General features: G+C 38.0%; 1 protein-coding gene across 2 annotated transcripts in view; it reads right to left on the reverse strand.

The window, feature by feature from the left end:
- LOC136825653 (uncharacterized) overlaps nt 1-24,922 on the reverse strand; it is a 96,617-nt gene that overhangs the window by 42,329 nt on the left and 29,366 nt on the right. For both annotated transcript variants that reach the window (XM_067082331.1, XM_067082330.1), the window contains exons 2-5: nt 14,146-14,332; nt 8,757-8,932; nt 8,058-8,258; nt 6,943-7,055 (exon numbers count right to left, since the gene is read on the reverse strand). In XM_067082331.1, coding sequence (XP_066938432.1) covers nt 6,943-7,055; nt 8,058-8,258; nt 8,757-8,932; nt 14,146-14,332 — 677 coding nt within the window. The remainder of the gene's footprint in view (nt 1-6,942; nt 7,056-8,057; nt 8,259-8,756; nt 8,933-14,145; nt 14,333-24,922) is intronic.

Here is a 24,922-nt window from a genome sequence, read left to right on the forward strand (position 1 = left end):
CTGTGTTCACCAAGTACCCTCTACACCTCACCACCCTCCATTTCACTTCGCTCTCAATTATTTTACAGGCTTTTTCCAGGTCTATATCTGCCACTACAGCTCTCTCCCTTTTCACTCTCAATCGCTTGACTCTTGACTTGAGCCACACACCTTCACTCTCTCACTCTGAACTCCACTTTCCTGTTACTCCTGGCATCTGTCAGACGTTTTCAATCGAAATCTACCAAGCTTTCCAGATGTAATAAGTTGGTATACCCTTAAAACTTACCTGGTCACTTCTTTCATAAAGGTAGCCTTCTACAAAGATTCAAATAATGTTCATTTGAAACCCTTCCCTAAATACACTATCTTACCTTCACAGTTCACCACCATAACGGAGCATCTCTACTGAAACCGTTTAAAGCTCTTTTGCATTTCATTTCTTCATTGGTCTCCTTATATTTCCTTGTCAATTACACATTCTTACATTAAAAATAACCCGTTCTCCTTTCGAGCGAGCCGGCTTTGCCTTTCGTTCTTCCTCCATAAACAACACATTTTCAAAATATTCTCTCAATTGATCCATGACTGCAGTCTGATCTATATGCTCCTTAACTTCCTCTCGGCAGTGTCTACTCTACAGAACTTCTCCCTAAATTACTTGCTCATTTTCACAACCCTGTTCCCTTAGCAGTCTTTTTTTTTCTATCCCGAGAAGTGAAATATTTTGTACCTGGCACTCTGACAGTCAAAGTCCATTTCTGTACTCATATCAAGCCTCTAAGGGGCACAAACAAGATTTGCCCTAGACACCTGAGGATCTCCCCAGCTACTGTTCATACAGTGGCTCACAACCCGAGTTCTCTTCTGGGACAAATATCCACCTCCTGGGAAAAGTATCCCATTCGTAACTGACACATTTGATGAATTTTCTTGATAGGTTACACCAGATGGATCCAGTATCAGGAAGTCACGAGCCTTGAATCAACTGCCAGAGAAATATTTCAAGAAAGTGCATCTTCCCTTATCTATATCCAACCGACGCCTATTAATGAGTTCAATATTTTATAGAACTTCGAGGAGACTTGGTTTTTTATATATAGATATGTATCAACAGAAGTCTGGTGCATAAATGGGTCACCCCGCCTTGCCATTTTAGCTAATTCATGCACGGAATTTGTTGAATGTTTATTTTTTGCCAACCATAAGATTTACTATAGACCATGAAAACAATAATCAGTCACCTTCACTGGACGCCTTGGTCCCGCATCGTTAACCATTCACACATTTTCTCTTCAAATTTATAGGAACCACGCAGACATTGGAAAATGCATTCACTATCATTCTCCTCATTCTACAACATCAACGCTGACCATAGTAACATTATGTTTTTCGGGACCCTCAAGATAATTCGGCCCCCACTGCCTGGATTAGGAAAATAAGCATATATAACACTTTCAGCGTACGCATCGCACCATTTTGCTTTTGAAAGTGTCAGAATAAACTAATAAACAATACTATCATCGAAAAGACGCAAAACATGAGTTCCAACGAACAGACAGGTAACAGTAGCAACAAGGTCAATGAAGGAGGGCTAAAGAGAGTGGCAGAAGATAACATGTCTGATCGGGAGCACAGCTCAGTAGGTACATACTTCAAATTCCGACCACAGAATTCATTTCAGGCGAGCAAAGCTTATAAGCAGTTCAAACGGAAGCATACATAGGGTAGTAAGGGGTGATCTAAAATCCTTCCAGACCTTCATTAACAACATAAGCAGAACTAAAGAGGGGAAATATCTGAAAGCTAGGGAAAGCACAGGGTAAAACTGAATGACCATTATGATACTGCCGCCACATGATGCAGGTGCCAAACAGGTAACGTTGATGAGAGAGGCCCACTCTTCCTGAGCCCCTACTGTAGATGTTGCCAGAATGGAACTCCTTACAAGGTCTCCCACGATAAAAACTATGTAAGAGAAAATTTCTGTGTGCACAGATCCAAAGATTAATGTCAGTTTGTGTGCATACATCTGTATAGTTAAAACATTAGCAACAACTATTTAAGTTCTCATTTGAATACTTATATGTTCGGTGGCAGACTTGTTCATGACTGCCTCTTCAGTTTTGTATTGTTCGCAACTCTCGTCATTACATTTATGATTCATACTGTGGTTAATGCACCTGGCTTCAAGTGTGCAATTTCCATGCTCAGGCATTGAGCAAGTACCGCATTCAGTACTTTTTCATTTTTACAAATTTGTGATGAGTGTCCATACTTGAGGCGACTGTAACATTGTAGTGGTCTCAGGCCCCTCAAAGGAAGGACGATCATAGCTGTCCCAGAAACTTTATGCACCTTCCACACTTCTGCCTGACACATGCTTAATATCTCTTTTTCTGTAAATTCATACAGATCTATATTGAAGATTACGCCCATACCAGGAATAAAATTATAGCTACATCTAGGTTAGCGACACAGTAATAAATCAAGATAGGAAACTAAAAAATAAATAAATAAATTTGAAAGTAGTTTTATATGACAAATACCTAAAAACATTATATATTTATATATATATATTATATATATATATATATATATATATATATATATATATATATATATACTATCTATAGTTCCTCATTGGATGGGTCGGTATCGTTCTCGGCTAGCACTCTGCCGGACCCGCGTTTGATTCTCCGACCGGCCAATGAAGAATTAGAGAAATTTGTTTCTGGTGATAGAAATTCATTTCTCGCTATAATGTGGTTCGGATTCCACAATAAGCTGTAAGTCCCGTTGCTAGGTAACCAATTGGTTCTTAGCCACGTAAAATAAATCTAATCCTTCGGGCCAGCCTAGTACTATCTATAATACATACACATACTGCATATGTATACAATTTAAAATTTAATGAGGAGACCTGCCTCTCTAACAAAGATGCACAACTGCTCTAAATTACAATCCTCACCGAGAATTGTAACGAGCATAATATGTCCTTCTTTGTCCTGTCCCCAAGAGAGGAACCTATGTCTAAGATTCCCGAGACTGGGGCGTTCGACGAGCAAATGTCTCACAGTCGAAGGACACAACACGGTCATCACAGAATGGAGGATCTTCGCCGGACATCAAGAACTCACGTGCGAGTCTTGTATGTCCAATCCTTAGCCTGCACAACTTTGTTTCTTGTCTCCTAGGCATATGAGGTTATGACCAAGGAGATCTGATGACGTAATACTGCGCATTGTATGATTTGATGCGATAATTTCGCAAAGGGACCGCCAATCGTTTTCTGACCTACTAGAGGATATATATCCCAATATGGTAGTATGGATCTTCTGGGTTCGGGGGAGGTGACTGCTGGCTTTCCAAGTTGATCATCAGCTTGCTCGTTTCCAACCACCCCAACATGGGAGGACACCCAGCAAAAGTCAGCTTCTTTACCTCTTCTCTTCACTATAAAAGCGGCCACTCCAACATCTCTAAAACCAGTGGGTTTAGAGAGTTCAAATATTCCAATGACTGAAGAACACTTCTCTGTCTTGAGTGGGTCTCTAACTAGTTTCACGAATGGCAGTAATTTTAACGTCTCCCAAAGCTTGGGGATGACACGTTCTCGGAAAATTCTGTTAGTAAGGCTTAATATGAAAAGTCTGGTGTTTTCGGGGGTAGGCTTAATTCACTGACTATGTTATATCGTCCAATCCAGGATCTGATTCATTACATTTACTTAAGATTCAAATTTCCTCATGGTAAGAGGTACATTGTATTGTTCATTCCTTGATGTATTAAAATCAATTGCTATCTGTTCCATTAGCCTTCAATGAGCTGAATAGGGTCTGTCATCATCTTTCTTTGCAACATTTGCAAAATGATTAGCAAACTCACTTGCCCCTAAACGGCGATCCCCTACTTCGCAATCACTGACCTTGATAACTGGAGTTGACAAGGGGTAAAATTTACCTACTAGTTTTCTAACTCTCTTCCAAACTAAGGTCGAGGATGTTTTTGGAATTTAGTGAAGACATGAAAATTGTCTAAGATTCCTTTCGTGCCTTTTCAATTTCCATGCGGAAATGAGCTGTTGCTTTTCGAAATTCAACACCATAATACTCACACTTTCGTCTGCGGTATCTGGTGAAAGCAGGCAGTATAGTTCTATGAAAAAGGAGGAGGAGGAGGAGGAGGAGGAGGAGGAAGAGGAGGAGGAGGAGGAAAAGTAGAAGCAGCAGACAGAGGAGGAGGAGGAGGAGGAGGAGGAGGAGGAGGAGGAGGCGGAGGAAAAGTAGAAGCAGTAGACAGAGGAGGAAAAGGAAAAGGAGAAGATGAAGAGAAGAAGGAAGAGGAAATTGAGGAGGAGGAGGAAGAGGAGGAGTAAAAGAAGTAAGAGGAGGATGAGTAGAAGTAGGAAAAGGAGAAGGAGAAGGAGAAGGAGAAAAAGAAGAAGAAAAAGTAGGAGAAGCTGAAGGAAGAGAGGGAGGAGGAGGAGGAGGAGGAGGAGGAGGAGGAGGAGGAGGAGGAGCAGTAGACGGAGGAGGAGAAGGAAAAGGAGAAGACGAAGAGAAGAAGGAAGAGGAAATTGAGGAGTAGAAAGGAGGAAGAGGCGAAGAGAAGGAGGAAGAAGGAAGAGGGAAGGAGGAAGAAGGAGGAAGGAGAAGGAGGAGGTCAGAGCAAACCTCGCAGCGTATTAAACTAGCCAACTAAACAATGGCGACCACCACCGTTCCAACCATGCGTCCTGCCCTACTAACCAACCAGATGTCTCAGTAGAACTCACCCACTGAGATTAGTGAGGCAACAAGCAGCTGTATAGGTTATTTTGTCATTAAAATCATTCGCTTACCGCCATCTTTTGAGAAGTTTCTTTCGATGTTAACATTTTTGTGATGCCACACTGCAATGCCAACCAAAGGAGTGCATTTTTTTTTATTTTTTATATTTATATATACCATATATCCTTTGGGCCTTGGTCTCCGGTCTGGGTGTGTCAGAAAGTGTCGAGTTCTGGGTAATGGCGATTCGGATAATTGAAGGATTATTGTAGTATATCCATTGTGACTTCCGTTCTTCAGCTTCTCAACTGCCATCCTGACATCCTAAGCACTCAATCCCTGTGATCCTTTTAGGTCTACCAAACCATCAATTACTGCTGTTATTGACTGGTCTTACCCTCTTGCACCCAAAAACACTATCATCTGCAAATCCATCCTGGAATTTTCCACTACGTTCCCATGTTCCTTACAGAACTGTATCTTTGACCACTGCATTTGTCATCCACATTCACCTTACATGCTATCCTTGGTTCCTTACCAAACTAATTTTTCTTCATTTGATATATGAATACACTTTTCATGCTTCCTTTTCAACTAGAACTACTTCCAGTTTTGCTTAAGGTAGAACATTATTAGAAAAATTTCCAGTGACTTCTCTTAAATTACATTCATTAACTTGCTCTTCTATCAACACTGCACTAACTTCATCTTCTTAGTATAATCCCCCAATGGCTCATTTCATAATTTACGTTGGAAGATGTTTCATGGACAGATACCCTTCGTGACTCTTAAACCTCCTTATTCATGCAGGATTTGGAAAAATTATACTAACACAAAATTCTTCTCTCCATTTTCTAATCAGCAGAGTAATTATGAATAATCTTTCTGGCTGATACACTTCCTCTGCCCTTTTTGGTTCATCATTCACAACCATCCTCTATGTCAACCCAAACACACTTCCTGAAATCTCTACTCTCAGTTACTCAGGGAACTCCATACTTCCCAACTAAACCATTGCCATCTCTCACTGTCTCTGACATTGGCATTTAAATCACTTATCAAACCCACCCATCCTAGTTTGCTAAACCATGTCAGGAACAGATTTGGACTTTCCCAAAAACTTTAAAATCTCATTCTTTACCATTCCAGGACCACATAGTTAATATCAATGTTTTCCTGCTACAAGCAAGGTCTTATTCATAAAATCCTCTAACTAACAAACTGATACTCTTTCACCAATCACCACCACAAACCTCCTGATGCTATAAGCGATATCTAGGTCTTCATCTCTCAGCCAAATCAGATACAATAACTTTTGGCTTTTTGGCCATTTTGAGTCCTACATACCCTCCACTTTCAATTCCACCTCATTAAGAGCCATAATATCCAACTCTCTGAAATGAATCAAATATCATATATTTCTTTTCTTCTGTACCTTTTTTTATAACAACAGTATAGAGCATGAAGCTTGAAACCCCATGCCCTGCTCATTTGTTGAATTTCACACTATGCTGAGCAACGTGTGTGCAAGTAATTTTGTTTATTTGGTATCTCACTGAAGTGGAACAGTTTCAGTGACACTTACCTCGAGAGATAAAGCTCGTCCACCAATGAGGGGGCAGTTACCATCAACAACCATTTCACAACTTCTAATTATACCATCTACAATTCTTTGTTTTTTATATCAAGTTCCATTATCGAAACATTGAAATTATTAAAATGGGAACAAATCTTAAAAGAAAAATCTTGAAACAATGATGTATCAAATTCCTTCAAGACAGTATGTTCATTCAACGCCAGAACGAGAAGTTCATGTTTATTTGAATGCAAATTCCACTGTTCTATTCTAAAGAAACAGTTATTGTTGTCAAAAAAATATAAGCGGTCTACATCTTTAACGCTTACTTTAAAAAACTCAAAATTATTTTCAAAAATCCATCGATCTTGTGGAACAGTCATCAGTCCATATTTGTAATGTTTAAAAAATTTAGAAATTAAAAAAGTAAAGTCTATGTATTTAAATACACATTTAATAAAGTTGGGATGAGTGAATTTTTGCTCGTTCATATTTTTCCATTCGAAATTAAAAAGAAGAATATATATATACTGAATAAAGTAGTGTTTTTTAATATATATAATATATAATAAAATATTTATATACATTTTATAAAAATAGTCAAACTTGACTCACCCCACACTTGAACTGGGGAGCATCATCACCCTCTTTGACACTGGTATCTGTCACGGCCAAGTAGTCGACGCCATCTTCGCCAATCCAAGAGCCCAAGCACTGTAGGCCAGAACCTGTTTCAGAAAGCATTTATATGGAGTTATTTCAACCGACACATAAATAATTTGACAAACTAACATAACTGGATTACAAGAAACAAGATATGAAATAAAATGGAATACTAATGTTCACCAAATGATCAAACGTATTAAGGTCCACCATATTCAACTAATTATTCTCTCTAAATAATTTCCCCACAATAAATCAATAATTTCCCCACAATAGATCAAAATAAGTGAAAGCCCAGTATATTCCCATTGAGTACATCTTAACCTCTTCCTCAGCAAAACATCTCCAAACAGCAATGTTCACAATCTTAATTGACAGGTCTCGAACCACAGAGCCTTCACCAAAGGCTTCTATTAATATTCGGTGTTGATCTTCAAATGACAACTTGTTTGATAACTAATCCCTTCACACCCTGCCCCCCAAAAAACACACATATGAACAAATTCTCTGTAACCCGGACATTTCCGGTGAACAAACTCACAAAGTCTTGTCGCTAGGCAGGGATGTTCTCACGTCTCAAGAATATCTAATGCACCTGACATGCACACAGCTTTCCTAATCAGGATGCACACCAGTCACCAGCTAAGCAACCTCCCAAGGTTCTTCACAATGCCTTTAGCCACACTTATTAATAAAAAATCTACTGTGCATTGTAATTCATAAAATATCTGTAACTTATGAAAATCTACTGTGCATTGTAATTCATGAAATATCTGTAACTTATGAGCTTTATATATATATATATATATATATATATATATATATATATATATATATATATATATATATATATATATAACATAAATATGTCTATAAATATATATCAAATATTACCACACAAATTCAATATTAAAAGGTACTTGTGACTTTACACAGACACACACTGATGCACAATAATCCATCTTACTTTTATAAAAGGTGGAAAAAGTTTCCTACGAAAGAAGTACTGGCCGTACTGCAAATGTCTGACTCCCGGGTCAAAGAGTGAACAACACTGGGCCACTTACGCAATGGAGAGGGGAACGAGCAGTCTTTATAAAGGACGTTGAATCCGATCCCATAAGGACAGTTCGAAAACTCGGACGTCTGTTGACTGCAATAGCTAGTGGAAGCGCCACTGTGGCCCCTCCTGTAGGTGAAAGTGAAGCGACCGTTCAGTGGGCATTCCACTTCGCTGACTTCAGGTTCGCCAAATGCTGATCTGACCTCTGTAAAGAGAAAGCAGATGATACAGTGAAAATGCGTAATAAATAAATGATTAAGCGTTGCCATATTTAAAAACCTTAAGATGCACTAATAAAATCCTCTAATTTAAAGTAGCACGACAGCGTTCGGTCTTAGTTTAAAAGACAGAAATGGAAAGAGGAGAGTTTATTTTTGCAATTTCTGAATATCAGGCCAAATGTCAACCGGATAAAAAAAAAAGTGGGAACCATAATGAAAATTATTTAAAAAAAAAAAAGTCTAGTATTGTTACTGTCAGTCAAATGCTTCAAAAATAATTAAAACTACCTTTGGATATATGAAGTAAATAACTCAATGCCGAAGAACAGATTGAACAGTCCTATCAATTCAGTCTTTTGTTTTGTAACGTGGAATGACTGGACTGGCCAAAACGAGTCGGATAAAATGGGGGTAATTCGGGAGTGAGAGAGAGAGATACACAGCCCTCATGTTAAACGAAAACAAACATCAATATTCCTTACTATATAGCATAATCTCCCTTGCACTCTTGGAGGCTATGGCTTGCGTGGGCGGGCATGTGGAACGAGCGGCCTCCTCGCTCGTGTAGCAAGTCTCTAATCCCATCGTCCACACCTGCACGACTCTTGGAGAAGCCACGTTCAGGTATATACATCGGAAGCATCTGGCACCGCCCGTGCTATGGGGAAAAGCCACAGAAGAGAGTTTAAGGATTTCAACCAACAAAACGGTGCAAAAAACAAAGTCTTATTTATGATTTATGAAACTGTAGCTATGAAGACATGCACCGGAATATGTAGCTATGAAGCCATTCACTGGGATACATTCGGCCCTTCAGAGCTTAAGGCTGTGAAAAGATGGATTTGGAGTGGTTGGACAGCGAGAGAGAAGAAAGGAATTGGGAGCGGAGTTGAAGTATAAGGTTAAAAAGTGGGTTCAGTGCGCCAATCGAGGCGCATTGACGACAGTACACCAGTGCAGGGTGCAAAAACAATAGCAGCAATTGAAATAACCTTGTCAATCATTGTGTGTATACATAAATTACATTATATATATATATTTATAACCACAATGGCCGCTTAATTTATTGAATTCTTCGCACTTTTTGGATAAGCTTGTCACTAAAAAGCCTTAGATCCAAATGCAAGAATATAAAGTGATTCAAATATCCGCAGCAGGACTCAAACCGGCACCAAGAATATCAGAATGGGGTCACGATGCCGACCTGACCATTAGAAGGCTGAAAGTCTACTGTTTCTCATACATACATATACACACATCAGAATTTATTCATATTCTTGCATTTGGATAGGCCTATAAGGTCATATGTGTATATAATTATATATATATATATATATATATATATATATATATATATATATATATATATATATATATATCAGAAGACAGGAGCAGTAGCTCGGACGATACACGATCAAGAGTTCATGGAAAGGTTTTCTATTTGCGTACATTTATAAAGAGCCGACGTTTCACATCGCTTGATGCATGTTCAAGGCTGAAAAACCGGTTAAAACAATAAATACTTGTATTTATAATGTGAAAGGCATATACAAGATTTATTCCTCACCTTATTTATATCCAGGGCAGAACAGAGAACAAAAATGAACAAATAAAGGGAGACAAATAACGGTAAAGGGGCACAGGAACATATTGGTGGCGAAGGGTAGACTGGCGTAAAGGACAACATAGGAAATAGACACACGGGGTAAAAAAAAAAAAAAAATAACACACACACACACACACACACACATTAGGCAATAAACAGCTGTGTTGGCCAGGATTTGTTGTTGAGTGTTGGAAATGGTCAGGCTAGCCTTCACCACCAAAATGGGTAGGTGTTCTGCTGTGGGCCTCTGCTGTTATTTGTCTTCCACTTTTTGTTCCTTTTCGCTCTCTGTTCTGCCTAAGATATGAATAAGGTGAGAAATAAATTTCGTATATACTTTCCACATTATATATAGAAATATTTATTGTTTTTTTCAGCCTTGAAAGTGCATCAAACGATGCGAAGCATCGGCTCTTGAATAAGTGTATGCAAATAGAAAACCTTTCCATGAACTCTTGATTGTGTACACACACACACACACACACACACACACACACACATATATATATATATATATATATATATATATATATATATATATATATATTATATGTATATATAAAATTTATACACAAAACACACACATTATGTGTGTATGTATGTATGTATGTATGTATGTATGTATGTATGTATGTATGTATATACAATATATATAATTAAACATATATAAATACATATATATAAATATATATCTATAGATATATTTATGTATAAATATATATATATGTATATAGTGTAGATATATATAATTTCATGTATATATATATATACTGTGAATATATATATATATATATATATATATATATATATATATATATATATATATATATATATATATATATATATATATATATATATATATATATACATGTAAAATATCCCAAAAATACGCCCCTTACAAGCAGCTATAACTGCTAGAACCTGAGTTTTAATTACCGTTACTAAAGACTCCTACTTCTTTCTCAAGATTAAGCAAGGTAGTTTGACGAGGGGAAAAAAAATTGAAACATCTAAGTCTCCCCGAACACCATCAACAGTAGAAACCAATAACCCATTCAAAGATGTCCCCAGTTTCTCAAAACCCCCACGCAATTTATTGTTACCGTCTCGCGATGCCGTCAAAGATTTACCCCGTATAGCTAAAATTCCTCGGCCACTTGTTCAACCTCCACTAAGCTTGCAGCTGATATGAGCTAACGTTCCTGTAAGTACTAAAAACCGCCACTGCACCCCCCAAAAAAACAAAGATGTTATATAACCATTAAACCGACTCTAACACCTCAAAAAAAACAAAAACCAAAATCACACCTGCGAAATGTAATCTCATAAAGCCATAAGTCACCAAAACCATATATAAGATCATCATGGCCCTCATGAAAGAAATTAAACCACAGAACTTTTTGCTTTGGCATAGACAGCCACTCCTAAGGCTACGAGCAAACAGAACTTCAGCATCCAAAAAAAATAGACCTATAAATAACTAGACCCTGAAATGAAAAAAAAAAATACGACTGCAACCCTAATCACAGAACCCACCAACGGGTTGATACAACTATATCATAAGGTTCACTTATCACCTCTAATATGACCAAAAAACTCTACGGTCTCCCTGCGCCTCATTTAACATGGATGACCTCGGCATTGCCAAATCCCAGCAACTAATCATGCCGAACCGCCGCACTTGCACAGAAAGAGTAAAAAAAACAAAAGAGACTGGAATCAGGCAAACAAAATCTATAAAACTCTACAGACAAGCGTCCTCCCATGTTCAAAACCCCAAAATTACGTACCCAGGAAACCAGCAAATAAAATAAGAGAATAAAAGTACATAAGAGAAAGAGAGGTTCTTAGATACACGTTTCAACCTTGACAATCCCGTCTTTTCATCTCGAACAACAAACCTATCGCCTCTCTCTATTTCCACAACCCGAAATGGACCCTCAAACTTAGGCCCTAATTTATAACTCAACTGATTCCTGACATCCTTAATAGTAGAGACCAACGATCTGACCGTACCATCTCAACGAGAAGGAATAGATAACAAATCGAATGAGCCTCGCGCTGGATAACCAAAGACAGCCTCAGTGGGCGGCATCGCAATAGCATCGCTAACCACAGTATTAATGCTCTGCCGGACCTGTGTGATATACCGATCCCAATTCAAATCATTACCCCCTACAGTGATTCTGAGAGCCTCAAGTACTTTCCTATTGGCCCGTTCACATAAATCATTGACTTCTGGTCTATGCGGAATAGTTACTTTCCGAATTCCCGTAAGCTCCGCAAAACACTCTATTCTTATTCACAAATTCTCTCCCACTATCTGTAATAAATATCTAAGGAGCCTCATAACAAATATATCCATTGTAAAAAGCAATCGCCACTTCTTCCGCCATCTTACGCTTCAAGGGGCAAATCTCTACAAACCTAGTTCATTCATCCACAATAACCAACAAATGTCTGTGGCCATAACTAGACTCACAGAAATTGGACAAGACGCTGGAAAGGTCTACTGGGGATAGGAAACGAACCCAATTTACACAAATTAACCCTCGCTGGCTTGCATGCATTGCAAACTGAACACCCCCTCACAAAATCCCCCACACCGATGCGAGCAGGTTCTTCCAAAAAAATTTCCCCCGTACATTCTGATACGTCTTCTCAATACCCAAATGCGGAATACGAAACCTACAATGAACAATACCCAAAATTGTATGTACTAGGCTCTTTGGGACAAGTATCTGCGTTGTGTCTCCTTTATCCTCACTACTCCTCAGCTTATATTTAATTTTCCTAAACAGGTAGTTACCCTCTAACTCTCGACCCGCAGAAGGTAACCTATAACCTTTTCTAACCAATTCCCCTCTAAGAATCGCCCTTGTGTCTGCCAAAACTTCATCCTCATCCTGCCTAGCCTCCACTAAACTGATATCCCAGTCCATGCAATCACCAGATACATAAACACGAGAACCATCCGAATCGAAAAATCTCCTGCTAAGGGCATCAGCTACAACATTATGTCTACCTTCTATAGACCTAAGCTTGGCGTCAAAATCCCTAATTGTCAAAAACCACCTAGCTCTCTTAGGAGGAAGATCCGCCTCATTAAAAAGATCCAATAAAGGCTTATGCTCTGTATGAACCTCGACTTTGTTGCCGGACAGTAACATCTTAAAATGAACTAAACTAGACACTACAGCAAACGCCTCCCCTTCCGTTGTGCACATCGACATCTCATTACTCCCTCACGACTTAAACTTCCTCTTGTAGATCGCGATAGGATGCAATTCACCCTCAAATTTCTGCAGAAGGCAAGCTCCTACGCCCTCGTGACTGGTATCTGTCACCAACGTGAAAGGTCGCTTGAAATCTGGAAACTTCAGCACCAGGGGGACTCATTAAATCCTCTTTAATTTTCTGAAAGGCCAACTGTTGCCCCTCACTGCACGTCATCCCTCAACACGTCTGGCAAGGGAGACGACAGGGTGGAAAAACCTTTCACAAACCCACGGAAAAATCCCGCCATCTCCAAGAAAGAACGAATCTGCTTCTTATTTTTAGTATTAGGAAAGTCCACGATTGCCCTAACCTTGTCCCCATTTACCCTGACACCTTCCTTTGAAATAACATGGCCCAAATATACTATCTGCTTCTTCAAGCAATCACACTTGGCTTATTCAATTTTCAAAAATATATATATATATATATATATATATATATATATATATATATATATATATATATATATATATATATATATATATATATACATGTATATATGTGTTTGTGTAATTGTAATAGCTAAAATGCCCTCTTTAACTTCTCGAATTCTTTGCGCATTTTGGATACTCTTGTCACTACAAAGCCTTAAGATCCCAGTGCATATATATACATATACATTATTATTTATGTATATGTATGTATGTATATATATACAATATATATATATATATATATATATATATATATATATATATGCCAGTACTCTTTTTTTTTCAACCGAAAGAAAATATATAACATGTCATTTAAACATTGGCTTATCTCTTGTTTGCTATCATCCGTAACGAATTCGCTTTATATATAATTCATTTTGATAAGCACTGTTTGCAAGCACAGAAAGTAAGATATCTGAACACAATGTTTTTCATTCAAATCGTAAAATTAATCACCACCACAATCTGCATTTTCCCATTATTAAAACTCTGAATATCTACAACGTTCAAGCTGTACGCATGCGCGGGTTACGCAAACCCACCAACCCTTACTTGTCTTTCAGTATAACGTAGTTATCTTCTCGGGCGTGACACATCCCCCACTGAAGGATCACGTCGGCCTCTAAGGTGACCTCCTGGTAGGCAATTGGCGAACGGGTTCCTCTAGAACTAGTAGTGACAGATTTTTGGGTGGCCCAAACTCCCTGCAGCTCTCCAGGAAAATAGCATATACACAGACCTGTTAAAGAAAAAAACATTCACATCACACAAAAAAACGAAGCAGTGAGATTCATTACTAAACGATGAAAATATTCCCTGTGTCAAGTCATAAAAACATTATAGAAAATTCTCACATAGGAGGCAGCTTATGAAATGTGGGTAATTTTCATTTCTAGATTACAAGAGTATTATGTCACACACAACTAAGAGAATATAAATATGCACATTTATGAATTATCATATATCTATCTATCTATCTATCTATCTATCTGAGTTCCTCGTTGGACGAGCCGGTAGAGTTTTCGGCTAGTACTCTGCTAGGCCCGAGTTCGAGTCTCCGGCCGCCCAGTGAAGAATTAGAGGAATGTATTTCCGGTGATAGAAATTCATTCCTCGCTATAATGTGGTTCTGATTCCACAATAAGCTGTAGGTCCCGTTGCTAGGTAACCAACTGGTTCTTAGCCAGGTAAAATAAGTCTAATCCTTCGGGCCAGCCCTAGGAGAGCTGTTAATCAGCTCCTCAGCGGTCTGGTTAAACTAAGGTATACTTAACTTCAACTTGATTACCTATTCATGCTTCAGTATATCCACATATAACCTGAAAGACTCTTTGTCTTCCTCAATATATCTCACATCTTAATCCCACCACTTGCCGTTATGACTCGTCTTCCTACCCTCTCACGTTCACAACATTCATGCCTCCATTCCTCCATGCCTCCCTCCCTCCCTTCCTAGAACCCATATTGGAGTTCCGTCTTCTGCTCAGCTTCATTTCGCCCTGTTTTCTCCAACTTGTGCTTATTTGTAGCTCAACTTCTGCGGCCACTAAATTGTGATCAGGTATGCTCCGGCCACTCCAGTGCTCACAATGAAGTCCATCAACTTGCTCCTCTATCTACTCGGCACTAAATACGTAGTCTAACACACATTTTCCGCGTTATTTCTATTCCAAGGTATACTTACAAACATTCTAGTGTGGGTCTATGTTACATATTTTTTGTAAACATTATATATATATATATATATGTAAATATACATATATACATGTATATATATCTTATACGTAAAAGCAAACGTTTGTATGTTTATGTTTGTTAGTATGTTTGTGCGCTTTAGAAATCCGAATCACTTGACGGATCTAGATGAAATTGGGCACATGGCCATCATCTGCCCCAACTTGGATAATATGGTAGGTTTCAAACCCAAACCCCTGCCCCCTTCCCCTTCCTTCATCCCCTTTCCCCCTTACCTTTGTAACTAATGTGATAAATAAACTCTACGGGTTTATCATACCTCATTTCATGTACTCGAGACCATAGAAATATATCACTGAAAATGCTTTCCAGTCACACAGTAATAACTGGATAAAGGTGACAGTCAACACAGTAATACCTGGATAAAAGGGACAGTCACCACATTAATACCTAGATAAAAAGGACAGTTACCTCAGTAATACCTGGATAAAAGGGACAGTCGCCACAGTAATACCGGGATAAAAGGGACACATAGAATAGTAATACCTGGATAAAAGGGATACTCACAATAATTTCTGGATAAAAGGGACAGTCATCACAGTAATAGCTGGGTCAAAGGGACAGTCACCACAGTAATACCTGTCACACCAACGACTGTTCAAAGAGTGAACGTACGAATGAAAAAGTAGAACCGTCAGTCGGACTGTCAACACAAACATCTCCCTCTCTCTTATCCTTCCCCCTCCCCTTTACCCATTTCCTCTCCCTACACATAAACTGTCATTCAGAGTTTTCCTGGGCAGTGCAGATTATATATATAATATATATTATATACATATTATTTATGTATATTATATATATTTATATATATACATATATATATATATATATATATATATATATATATATATATATATATATATATGTGTATATATATATATTATATATGCATACATGTATGTATATATATATATATATATATATATATATATATATATATATATATATATATATATATAGATAGATATATATACATAATATATATAATTTATTATATATATATATATATATATATATATATATATATATATATATATATATATATATATATATGGCATTATTAATTAGAGGAAAGAAAAGCATTTTCAATGATGGCACACATACTTTACACAACAAAACGGTTCAAAGGAGACGAAGGAAAATGTCTGAGACCTTCAAAGTTTTCCCGGGCAGCATCCGGATTATCCTCCTCGTGGTCAGGAAAACTCGTTCAGAAGCGAGTTCGAATCCTGTCACGGGCGTCAGAATTTTTACATAATTTTGCATTTGGATCTCCGAATGTGTGGTGACACGCGTTTCCAAAAAGTGTTAAGAATCAGAGAAGTTAAGAGTGCATTGTTGTTATTGCAATTACATACGTTTCTGATATTATATATATATATATATATATATATATATATATATATATATATATATATATATATATATGGCGATGTGCATGATGATAACCACCACATTCTAGAACATTCTATATATTTGTGTGTGTGTGTGTGTGTGTGTGTGAACGAACTTTCAGACTCTCCAACTTCCCGTGTCTGCCCAAAGCAGAACGTTGGACAGAAGCCACCTCTAATTCGTTTAGCTTACTTAACTCATCATCCTTCCGCTCTTCGAAGAAGGCGGTGGGATTTCTGCTGAAGGTGGCGTGGTGGCGGCGTCGTGGCGGACATTATTATCCTCGTGTGGTCGGACAAAGGATTCCTTCAGGGAGACGTTCTCTCCACCGTCTTCGCCGGGAACTGATGGCAGCTTCGAAGTCTGTTTTTAGTCATTGTTCTCAAGGTTGTTATTATTATTATTCTCAAGATCATCGCCGAGTCTTTATTCATTAAGGTGGTTTTTTTTTTTTTATTTATCCTGTTTTTTCAAGAATGTTTGTCCTGGCTTCAGCTAAATGTTCATATGTATGTATGTATATATATGTATATATATATATATATATATATATATATATATATATATATATATATATATATATATATATATATATATACACGTATATATATATTTATATATATAAACATGTATATAATATATATATATATATATATATATATATATATATATATATATATACATATATGTATATATACGCATATATATACATATACATATGTATATATATATACATATATATTTATATATACATATATATATGTGTGTATTTATAATATATATATATATATATATATATATATATATATATATATATATATATATATATATACATACATACATATCTGTATATATGTGTATATATATACATATATATGTGTGTATATATATGGAACAATACTAAAAGCAGACTCTGAAGCTGCTATCAGCTCCAGGCGAAGGCGCTAGAGTGAACGCCTCCCCGAAGGAATCCTACGTCCGACCACACGAAGATACGTCCGCCACGACGCCACCACCACCACCACACCACCTTCAGCAGAAATCCCACCACCATCCACGAAGAGTCGAAAGAGCGAGACACTGGACTCGGTTCATTTATCAGAATCACATCGACGCTGAACTACAAACAGCCTTGAATCAAGCACAAATCAAACCTCGTTAGCTGCCTCTCTCACTCCAACAGGTTGCGTCATTCCCGAAATAGCCTCGGAGCAGAGTCACGGTCGGGGTACGCCTTTCATGTGCGAGACGTGTGGCTGAAGGCGGAAGGAAGAAAGGAAGAAAGGAAGGTAGGAAGAAAGGAAGGAAGGAAGGGAGGGGGGAGGGCAGATGGTGGGCATGGGGGGGGGGAAGTAATGCCAACTCATACGAGTCAAGAGGCCCTCCGATTCAGCGAGCGAGTCCAAACGGGAAGAATTGTTTGAGCCTAACTGACATCGGCCTTTATCGGGAAAATTTAAACAAGGCGATATCTACCTTCAGGGGAAAAGTAGACAGAGAGATCGAGTGGAACATGAAGTCTCGCTGCCATACGAACACAATAACGGGATAAAGATCTACGATAGTTGTCAAAAACAAGGCGCTAAAAGGAAAGCACAATAAAGGGTGTGAGGTCATACACATGAACAACACAATGGCAGGTGTCACAACACCGGTGCGAAAGGAACGTGGAATTGGTACCGACGCGCGTGAAGAAAAACTCAAAATAGCAAAGCTAAGAAACAAACGATAACGCAGCACAACCCTAAATCATGATCAGAAAAGCTAGGCTGACATCGAAAGCAGAAAGATCCTTAAGCACACTCGCGCAGCGACGCGTTGCACACCAGACAATCGGTGCCAAATAAACGGGTGGCCATGGCGTGACCCAGACACGCGGTGATCTCAGCCTCATCATCCTCAGCTTCAGCTGATCATTGATTTCAATCACTCATTATCAAAACACGAACGGGGAGGGAGGGAGGGAGGACCACCAGAGGGTGAGGATGTGTGTGGAGAGGGGGAACTTAAACCTGCGCACCTCTTCCTCGACAGACAGACACAGGGGCCCCGGGGCAGGCACCGACACTAGACCACGGCCAACCGTTAAGCTATTCTTGAAACTATGGTGCTGTCTAACATTTGGCTAACCCACGCAAATTCCTTTCCTTTCCTGACAGCCATACCAGGAAAATCATTCAAAAAGTTAATTGCAGTTGTTAAACATTTACAAAATCTTCAAATTCATGTCTATGAGATGTACTCTTCAGCAACAGAAGGTATTCTTATAATTCACAGAGACTCGGACGAACACTATTTAAGCATAATACGAAATAAAATTTTATATATATATATATATATATATATATATATATATATATATATATATATATATATATATATATATATATATATTGTCATGAAAAAAAGTTTTATGTATTATTATTATATATATATATATATATATATATATATATATATATATATATATATATATATATATATATATATATATATATATATTGTTGAGCTCAATGAATTTGCAAGTTCATGGGTTTATAGTGTATATTCTGTAAAGATTTCCCACAGAGGCCATTGCCTAAAAAAGACACCACTGAAGACCACCCAGGTTAAAATTTCCCCTACCAAACAGGTAATGACTTGTCAAGATTTCCCAGAGAAGTCATTACCTGTTTACTAGGGGAAATTTTACCCTGGGTCTTCTTCTCCAGTGGTGGTGTTTTTTTAGGCAATGACGTCTGTGTGAAATCTTTACAGAATATAAAAAACAATGAACCTGGCAAATTCGGTGAGCTCCAACAACTCGAAAATAACAAAAGCAACATATTCCCAAGATAAAAACACCCTCAGTCATCAATGCAATGAATTCCCAAGAAAGTATAGTGTTGAATGCCCCCTAACCCCACATTTGGACTTTCTGGAAATTCTGCAAGCCACTTTCACAGACGTCAGTTGTATTCACAAGAGATTAAGCATCTAAAACGGGTTACTGTCCCCTCCTGAAAGTCTGAAAAAAAATCAGTAATGCAGGAGAGTCTTCTTTTACAGGTTCTGGACACGTGTACAGTTAGTGAGATGCAATTGCACTGAGCAACCCACTAAGCATACGCTGTCAATTCCCCATGAAAATGATAGTTCAGTGTTGGGAAATGACCGTCCCGTTTACCCCAATTACCACTTATCAAGGGTTCTTGAAGTTTGCCCGCTTCCTGGAAAATTAAAAATTTAAGATTTAATATATATATATATATATATATATATATATATATATATATATATATATATATATATGTATATATATGTATGTATGTGTATATATATATATATATATATATATATATATATATATATATATATATGTGTGTAGAAATAATCAACACAAACACGTGTGGAACAGAAATAAATGTCTGACTCACATCAGGATCAAACCCAGGTCTTTCAGTTGAAAGGCAAGGCCGCTGCCCACTAGGCCGTACAAGTCATAAAACAAGTTGGAACCTGAGGGCAACTGCACCCAAAGAATTACCTGGGCAAGCTAACTACTTGTATACCAGCGTGTTTTCCCCAACTTCCCGACTCAGCAAGGACCCAATGACAGCATTTCATTCGAATCAAGCAGTTAGCTTGCCCAGGTAATTCCTTGGGTGCAGTTCCCCTCAGGTTCCAACTTCTGTTATGACTTGTATGGCCTAGTGGGCAGCGCCCTTGCCTTTCAACTGAAAGACCTGGGTTCGATCCTGATGTGAGTCAGAAATTTATATATATATATATATATATATATTTATGTAATATATTATGTATACATACTTTATATATATATACATATACATACATATATATATATATATATATATATATATATATATATATATATATATATATATATATATATATATATATACTGTATGTAAAACATATCTCAATGTATGCATGAACACTTATTCGTATTACAAAAAAATATTAGAAGTTTCCCTGATGCACGAATAAGACATACACTCTCTCTCTCTCTCTCTCTCTCTCTCTCTCTCTCTCTCTCTCTCTCTCTCTCTCTCATTAGTACCACATTCCCGTTGTGTGTTTCTGACCCCAAAACATGCTTTCAGTTATTTTCCCAACATTTCCGGTTCCCTTTGTTTCAGAAACACTTCCGGAAGCTGCACGCACGAGATAAACCTCGTGATAACCGAACTCCCAGCAGAGAGAGCACTCCCGGGACGACAGCGGCCAGGGTGCTCGGCGGAATGAGTAATCCCAACGATGATAAACCCGACGACCAATCAGCGATGTTTTTGCTTCTATTTTCGTCTTCGTCTAATCCCATTTTACCCATGAATGTTTTTGTTTCTATTTCCTTCCTCGTCTAATGCCATTTTTACCCACGAAAAACTGACGGTGCTGCTTAGCATCGACAGCTCCTGCCACCATCTTAGGAGCACACTTGCTTCGGAGTCCTCCTCGTGGGTGACGGATGTTCCGTCCGGTGACACGCAGCAGCTTATTTAGACTTCTTCCGGCTCCTGATCTCGCTCATCCTTCGCCTTATCCTCATCTGCGGATTTTATGAATCCTACTCTAGCAGTCTTCGAGCTGTGCCACGCGGCTGGTCTTTTGAACGGATCAAAAGACCTGACGCTTTGAGAACTTCTTTTTTTTTTATGTTGTCTAGGTTTAAATGTCGTTTCCCGCTCATATGGCTATTTTAGCGAGCGTGGAAGAGCACTAAGACTCTGCGCTCATTTTTTTGAGTCTATACTTCTGTACACTAATTCATTCTCTTCGAAATTCACCCTACGGTTTTCATTTCAACAATGTACAGGTCATATTTTATTTGACCTAGATGTTTACTGCTCAAATGTATTCCTTCTTACGGAAAAATAGGTCATAAATTTCAGACAATGGGTCTTTATCTCCTTTTAATAATAATAATAATAATAATAATAATAATAATAATAATAATAATAATAATAATCTGAGGTCATTAGTTTTGTGCTCTGGCTGAATACATAACGTGTCAGCAGTGTCCCCGTTAAAATAAAAAAAGGTTGTTGATAAGTATGTTACAGGGAGTTTCTCTTTCTCTCTCTCTCTCTCTCTCTCTCTCTCTCTCTCTCTCTCATTATGTACAGATATTTTGTTCACCATACTCAAAATTAATTTCTTATTTTTTGGCTTTCAGGAAATGGAGAGAGAGAGAGAGAGAGAGAGAGAGAGAGAGAGAGAGAGAGAGAGAGAGAGAGAGAGAGAGAGAGAGAGAGAGAGAGAGAACTTGGATATACATATTTATAAAAATTTACAAATTATATGTTTTATATAGTTGCTTATAAACACGCACATATATATAAATATAATATATATATATATCATATATATATGTATTTATGTATATATATACAGTATATACATTTATATATATATATATATATATATATATATATAATGTATATATATATGTCTATGTATATTTGACGCTCATTTTATCGTGACTAGGTATTTGCTAAGAACCGGAAGGCTTCCCCCCTTCCGGCGCCGCCCCATCAAAGAGAAAGGGCGTGTGGTGAAACAAACATGTGCATATACTGTACAGTACTACACGCGTATTGCAAGTGTGCATAGAATTCCATTTCCCCGTGGCAGTTGAAGAAGACCGGTCATGAAGCCAGGCATTGTTGCTCCACTGGAGTGGTGACGTCATCGTCCTGCAAGTGCGTGTCGAAGGGGACTTCATTGAGGCGGCAGCGGCGGCAGGAGGAAGGAAGAGAGGCGGAGCATGGAGGAGGGGAGCGGAGACAGGAACTGAGTGGTGGAGTGAGGAGCCGCAAGATGCTCCCGGTCACGGGAGCCATGTGTGAACGAGCGAAAGCATGATTCAGTCAATCAAATCAATCGGAGAACATTGAGTGACGCAACAGGGACTTTCAAACGCTTGACCCTCGCGAAGACAGTCACACACACGATGCAACTGTCAATGAGACATTTTCGGGGGCATTAGTCTAAGGGTATGCTTGGCATTCAAGACTTTCGTGATGGTGTTACAGGGCGTGTATGGGCAACGGGGAATGGGGCAGGGGGCAGGATATGGCCCATGCCGGGCACGTGGCGACCAGCAGCTGCGATGCCATGTCGTTTCCGGTGACTGGTTTGAGGGAGGTGGTGAGGCGGCAGCAGCAGACTCTTCCTCTTCTTCTTCCTCCTCCTCCTCCTCCTCCTCCCCTCCCGCCCTATTCTGGCAGCACCAACAGGGCCGAGCACAAAGGAAGACGGGGCAGCAGTCGCACTCAGAGGCAGATTCATCAAGATGCCTCATACTTTGGAACGAACGATTTTCTCATTTTCCGCACGTTTCAATGTCGAAAGGTTCGGCGGCATCAAACCGTTGCTGATCTTATGAATTCTGTCGTCGAGTTCCTTCAGAAATTCGGTGTTCAGTCAGAGCAGTGGCTTGGCTCGCCTCACGCCAAGTCCGCGCTGCCTGTGACACACCTCATCATTTCTCATCTCAATCCCATTTCTCTTCTTTCCTCTGAGAAGCAACTCACGCATCACGTCCTTGAAGGGACTGATGTTACCTATCGTTGGTTTTACTGTTAATATTGGAGGCTAGAGCGACGTTATTATAATTACTACTATTGCAGCTGCTGCTGTTGTTATTAGGATATTATTAAAACGCGTTTCAAGGATTTTTTTTTTTAATGACGGTGGTCTAATTGGATATGAGCCTTCCTGTTCACACTGATGAAAGTAAAATGTTGCACTATTTTATAATCTCGACGAAATATGCTGCTGCAATTCATTCGCATATTTCTTCTGATCTAGCATGGAGCCGGTCAAAAACAAACACTTTCCTGGACGCTTCCGTTTAATAAACTTAAATGTCCTTGCAGACAACGTTTTTGTCATTTCCTGTCCGACAGGCCATTTACGAAGCGCTCAATGTTAATTCGTCGCTTCTCTTGAAGCATGTACTGTACAGTAGGTTTACTGCTCGTAAAAATAGATGCAGTGCGTTTTCATTCGTCCATTTATTTACTTATAACAGCATCTAAGATTTTAAACTTCACTTAATGTTGGTAAAAATTTAAATTTCATAAAATATCAGTATACACACATGTATGCTTTATATATATATATATATATATATATATATATATATATATATATATATATATATATATATATATATATATATATATATATAATGTTTAATTTGCTATCCTTTCATCGCAGTGGTTCTTAAGCGCAGGGTGGCGGCGAAGTTGGGCTGGCAAACCATTTCAATGGGTCCCCAAGGATTATAACTTTATGGGCTTATTTTTTCCCGAATACTCTTATTATAATAATTATTATTATTAGAGAAAATGTTGTATTAAGAATTAATTCATTAAAATCTAAGCAGAACATTTGAGGTGGGAAATCTTCCTAACACAGACAATTGCCTTTTAAATTAAACGGTCGTTGAATCTCTGCGTGTCATTTTTGTGCAAAGAAAATGTTTATGAGGGTTTGGGTCGTCATGACTGATTTGGACAAGGTTTTGCGTCACTGCCAAAAAACGTTAAGAATCACGTTCTATCGGTATTAATTTATAAATCATTAATTTGGGTTGATTATATTTGGTAAAAGTAACCAGTGGATTCTTATATATATATATATATATATATATATATATATATATATATATATATATATATATATATATATATATATATATATATATATATATGTCTACCAGTACTAGATTATATAAGATTAATACGTGTTACTTTTTCGTAATTCTTGAATGTCATAGTACAAACTTTGGTACATTTTTTCCAACAGTAGATTTCTAAGTTTCATTTACCAGCACATAACGCATCTAAGGCACACTCAAGTGTACTGATGCTTTCAATGCATCCAGACTAGTTTACGAAGAGTTCTTAACGAAAACTAGAAAGGCACATGGCGTCTTTCATGTTTTAGTGGCGACGGATATCTTATGGGTCTAGTAGGAAGAAAGACTAGTTCCTACTATTTTTGTCTGTTTCTTGTAGAGGATGACGGGTACGGGTTGTCATTTCGTATAATCAGCCTTTTTTCATATTTTAAATACTCGCATAATAAAAAAAAAACCATTCCGAATGATTCACAAGATTATCTAATTGATAATTTTGAGAAGGGATTATCTTTGTCGAGAGCAACTCTT

This window comes from Macrobrachium rosenbergii, chromosome 39, assembly GCF_040412425.1.
Source record: "Macrobrachium rosenbergii isolate ZJJX-2024 chromosome 39, ASM4041242v1, whole genome shotgun sequence".
NCBI lineage: Eukaryota > Metazoa > Arthropoda > Malacostraca > Decapoda > Palaemonidae > Macrobrachium > Macrobrachium rosenbergii.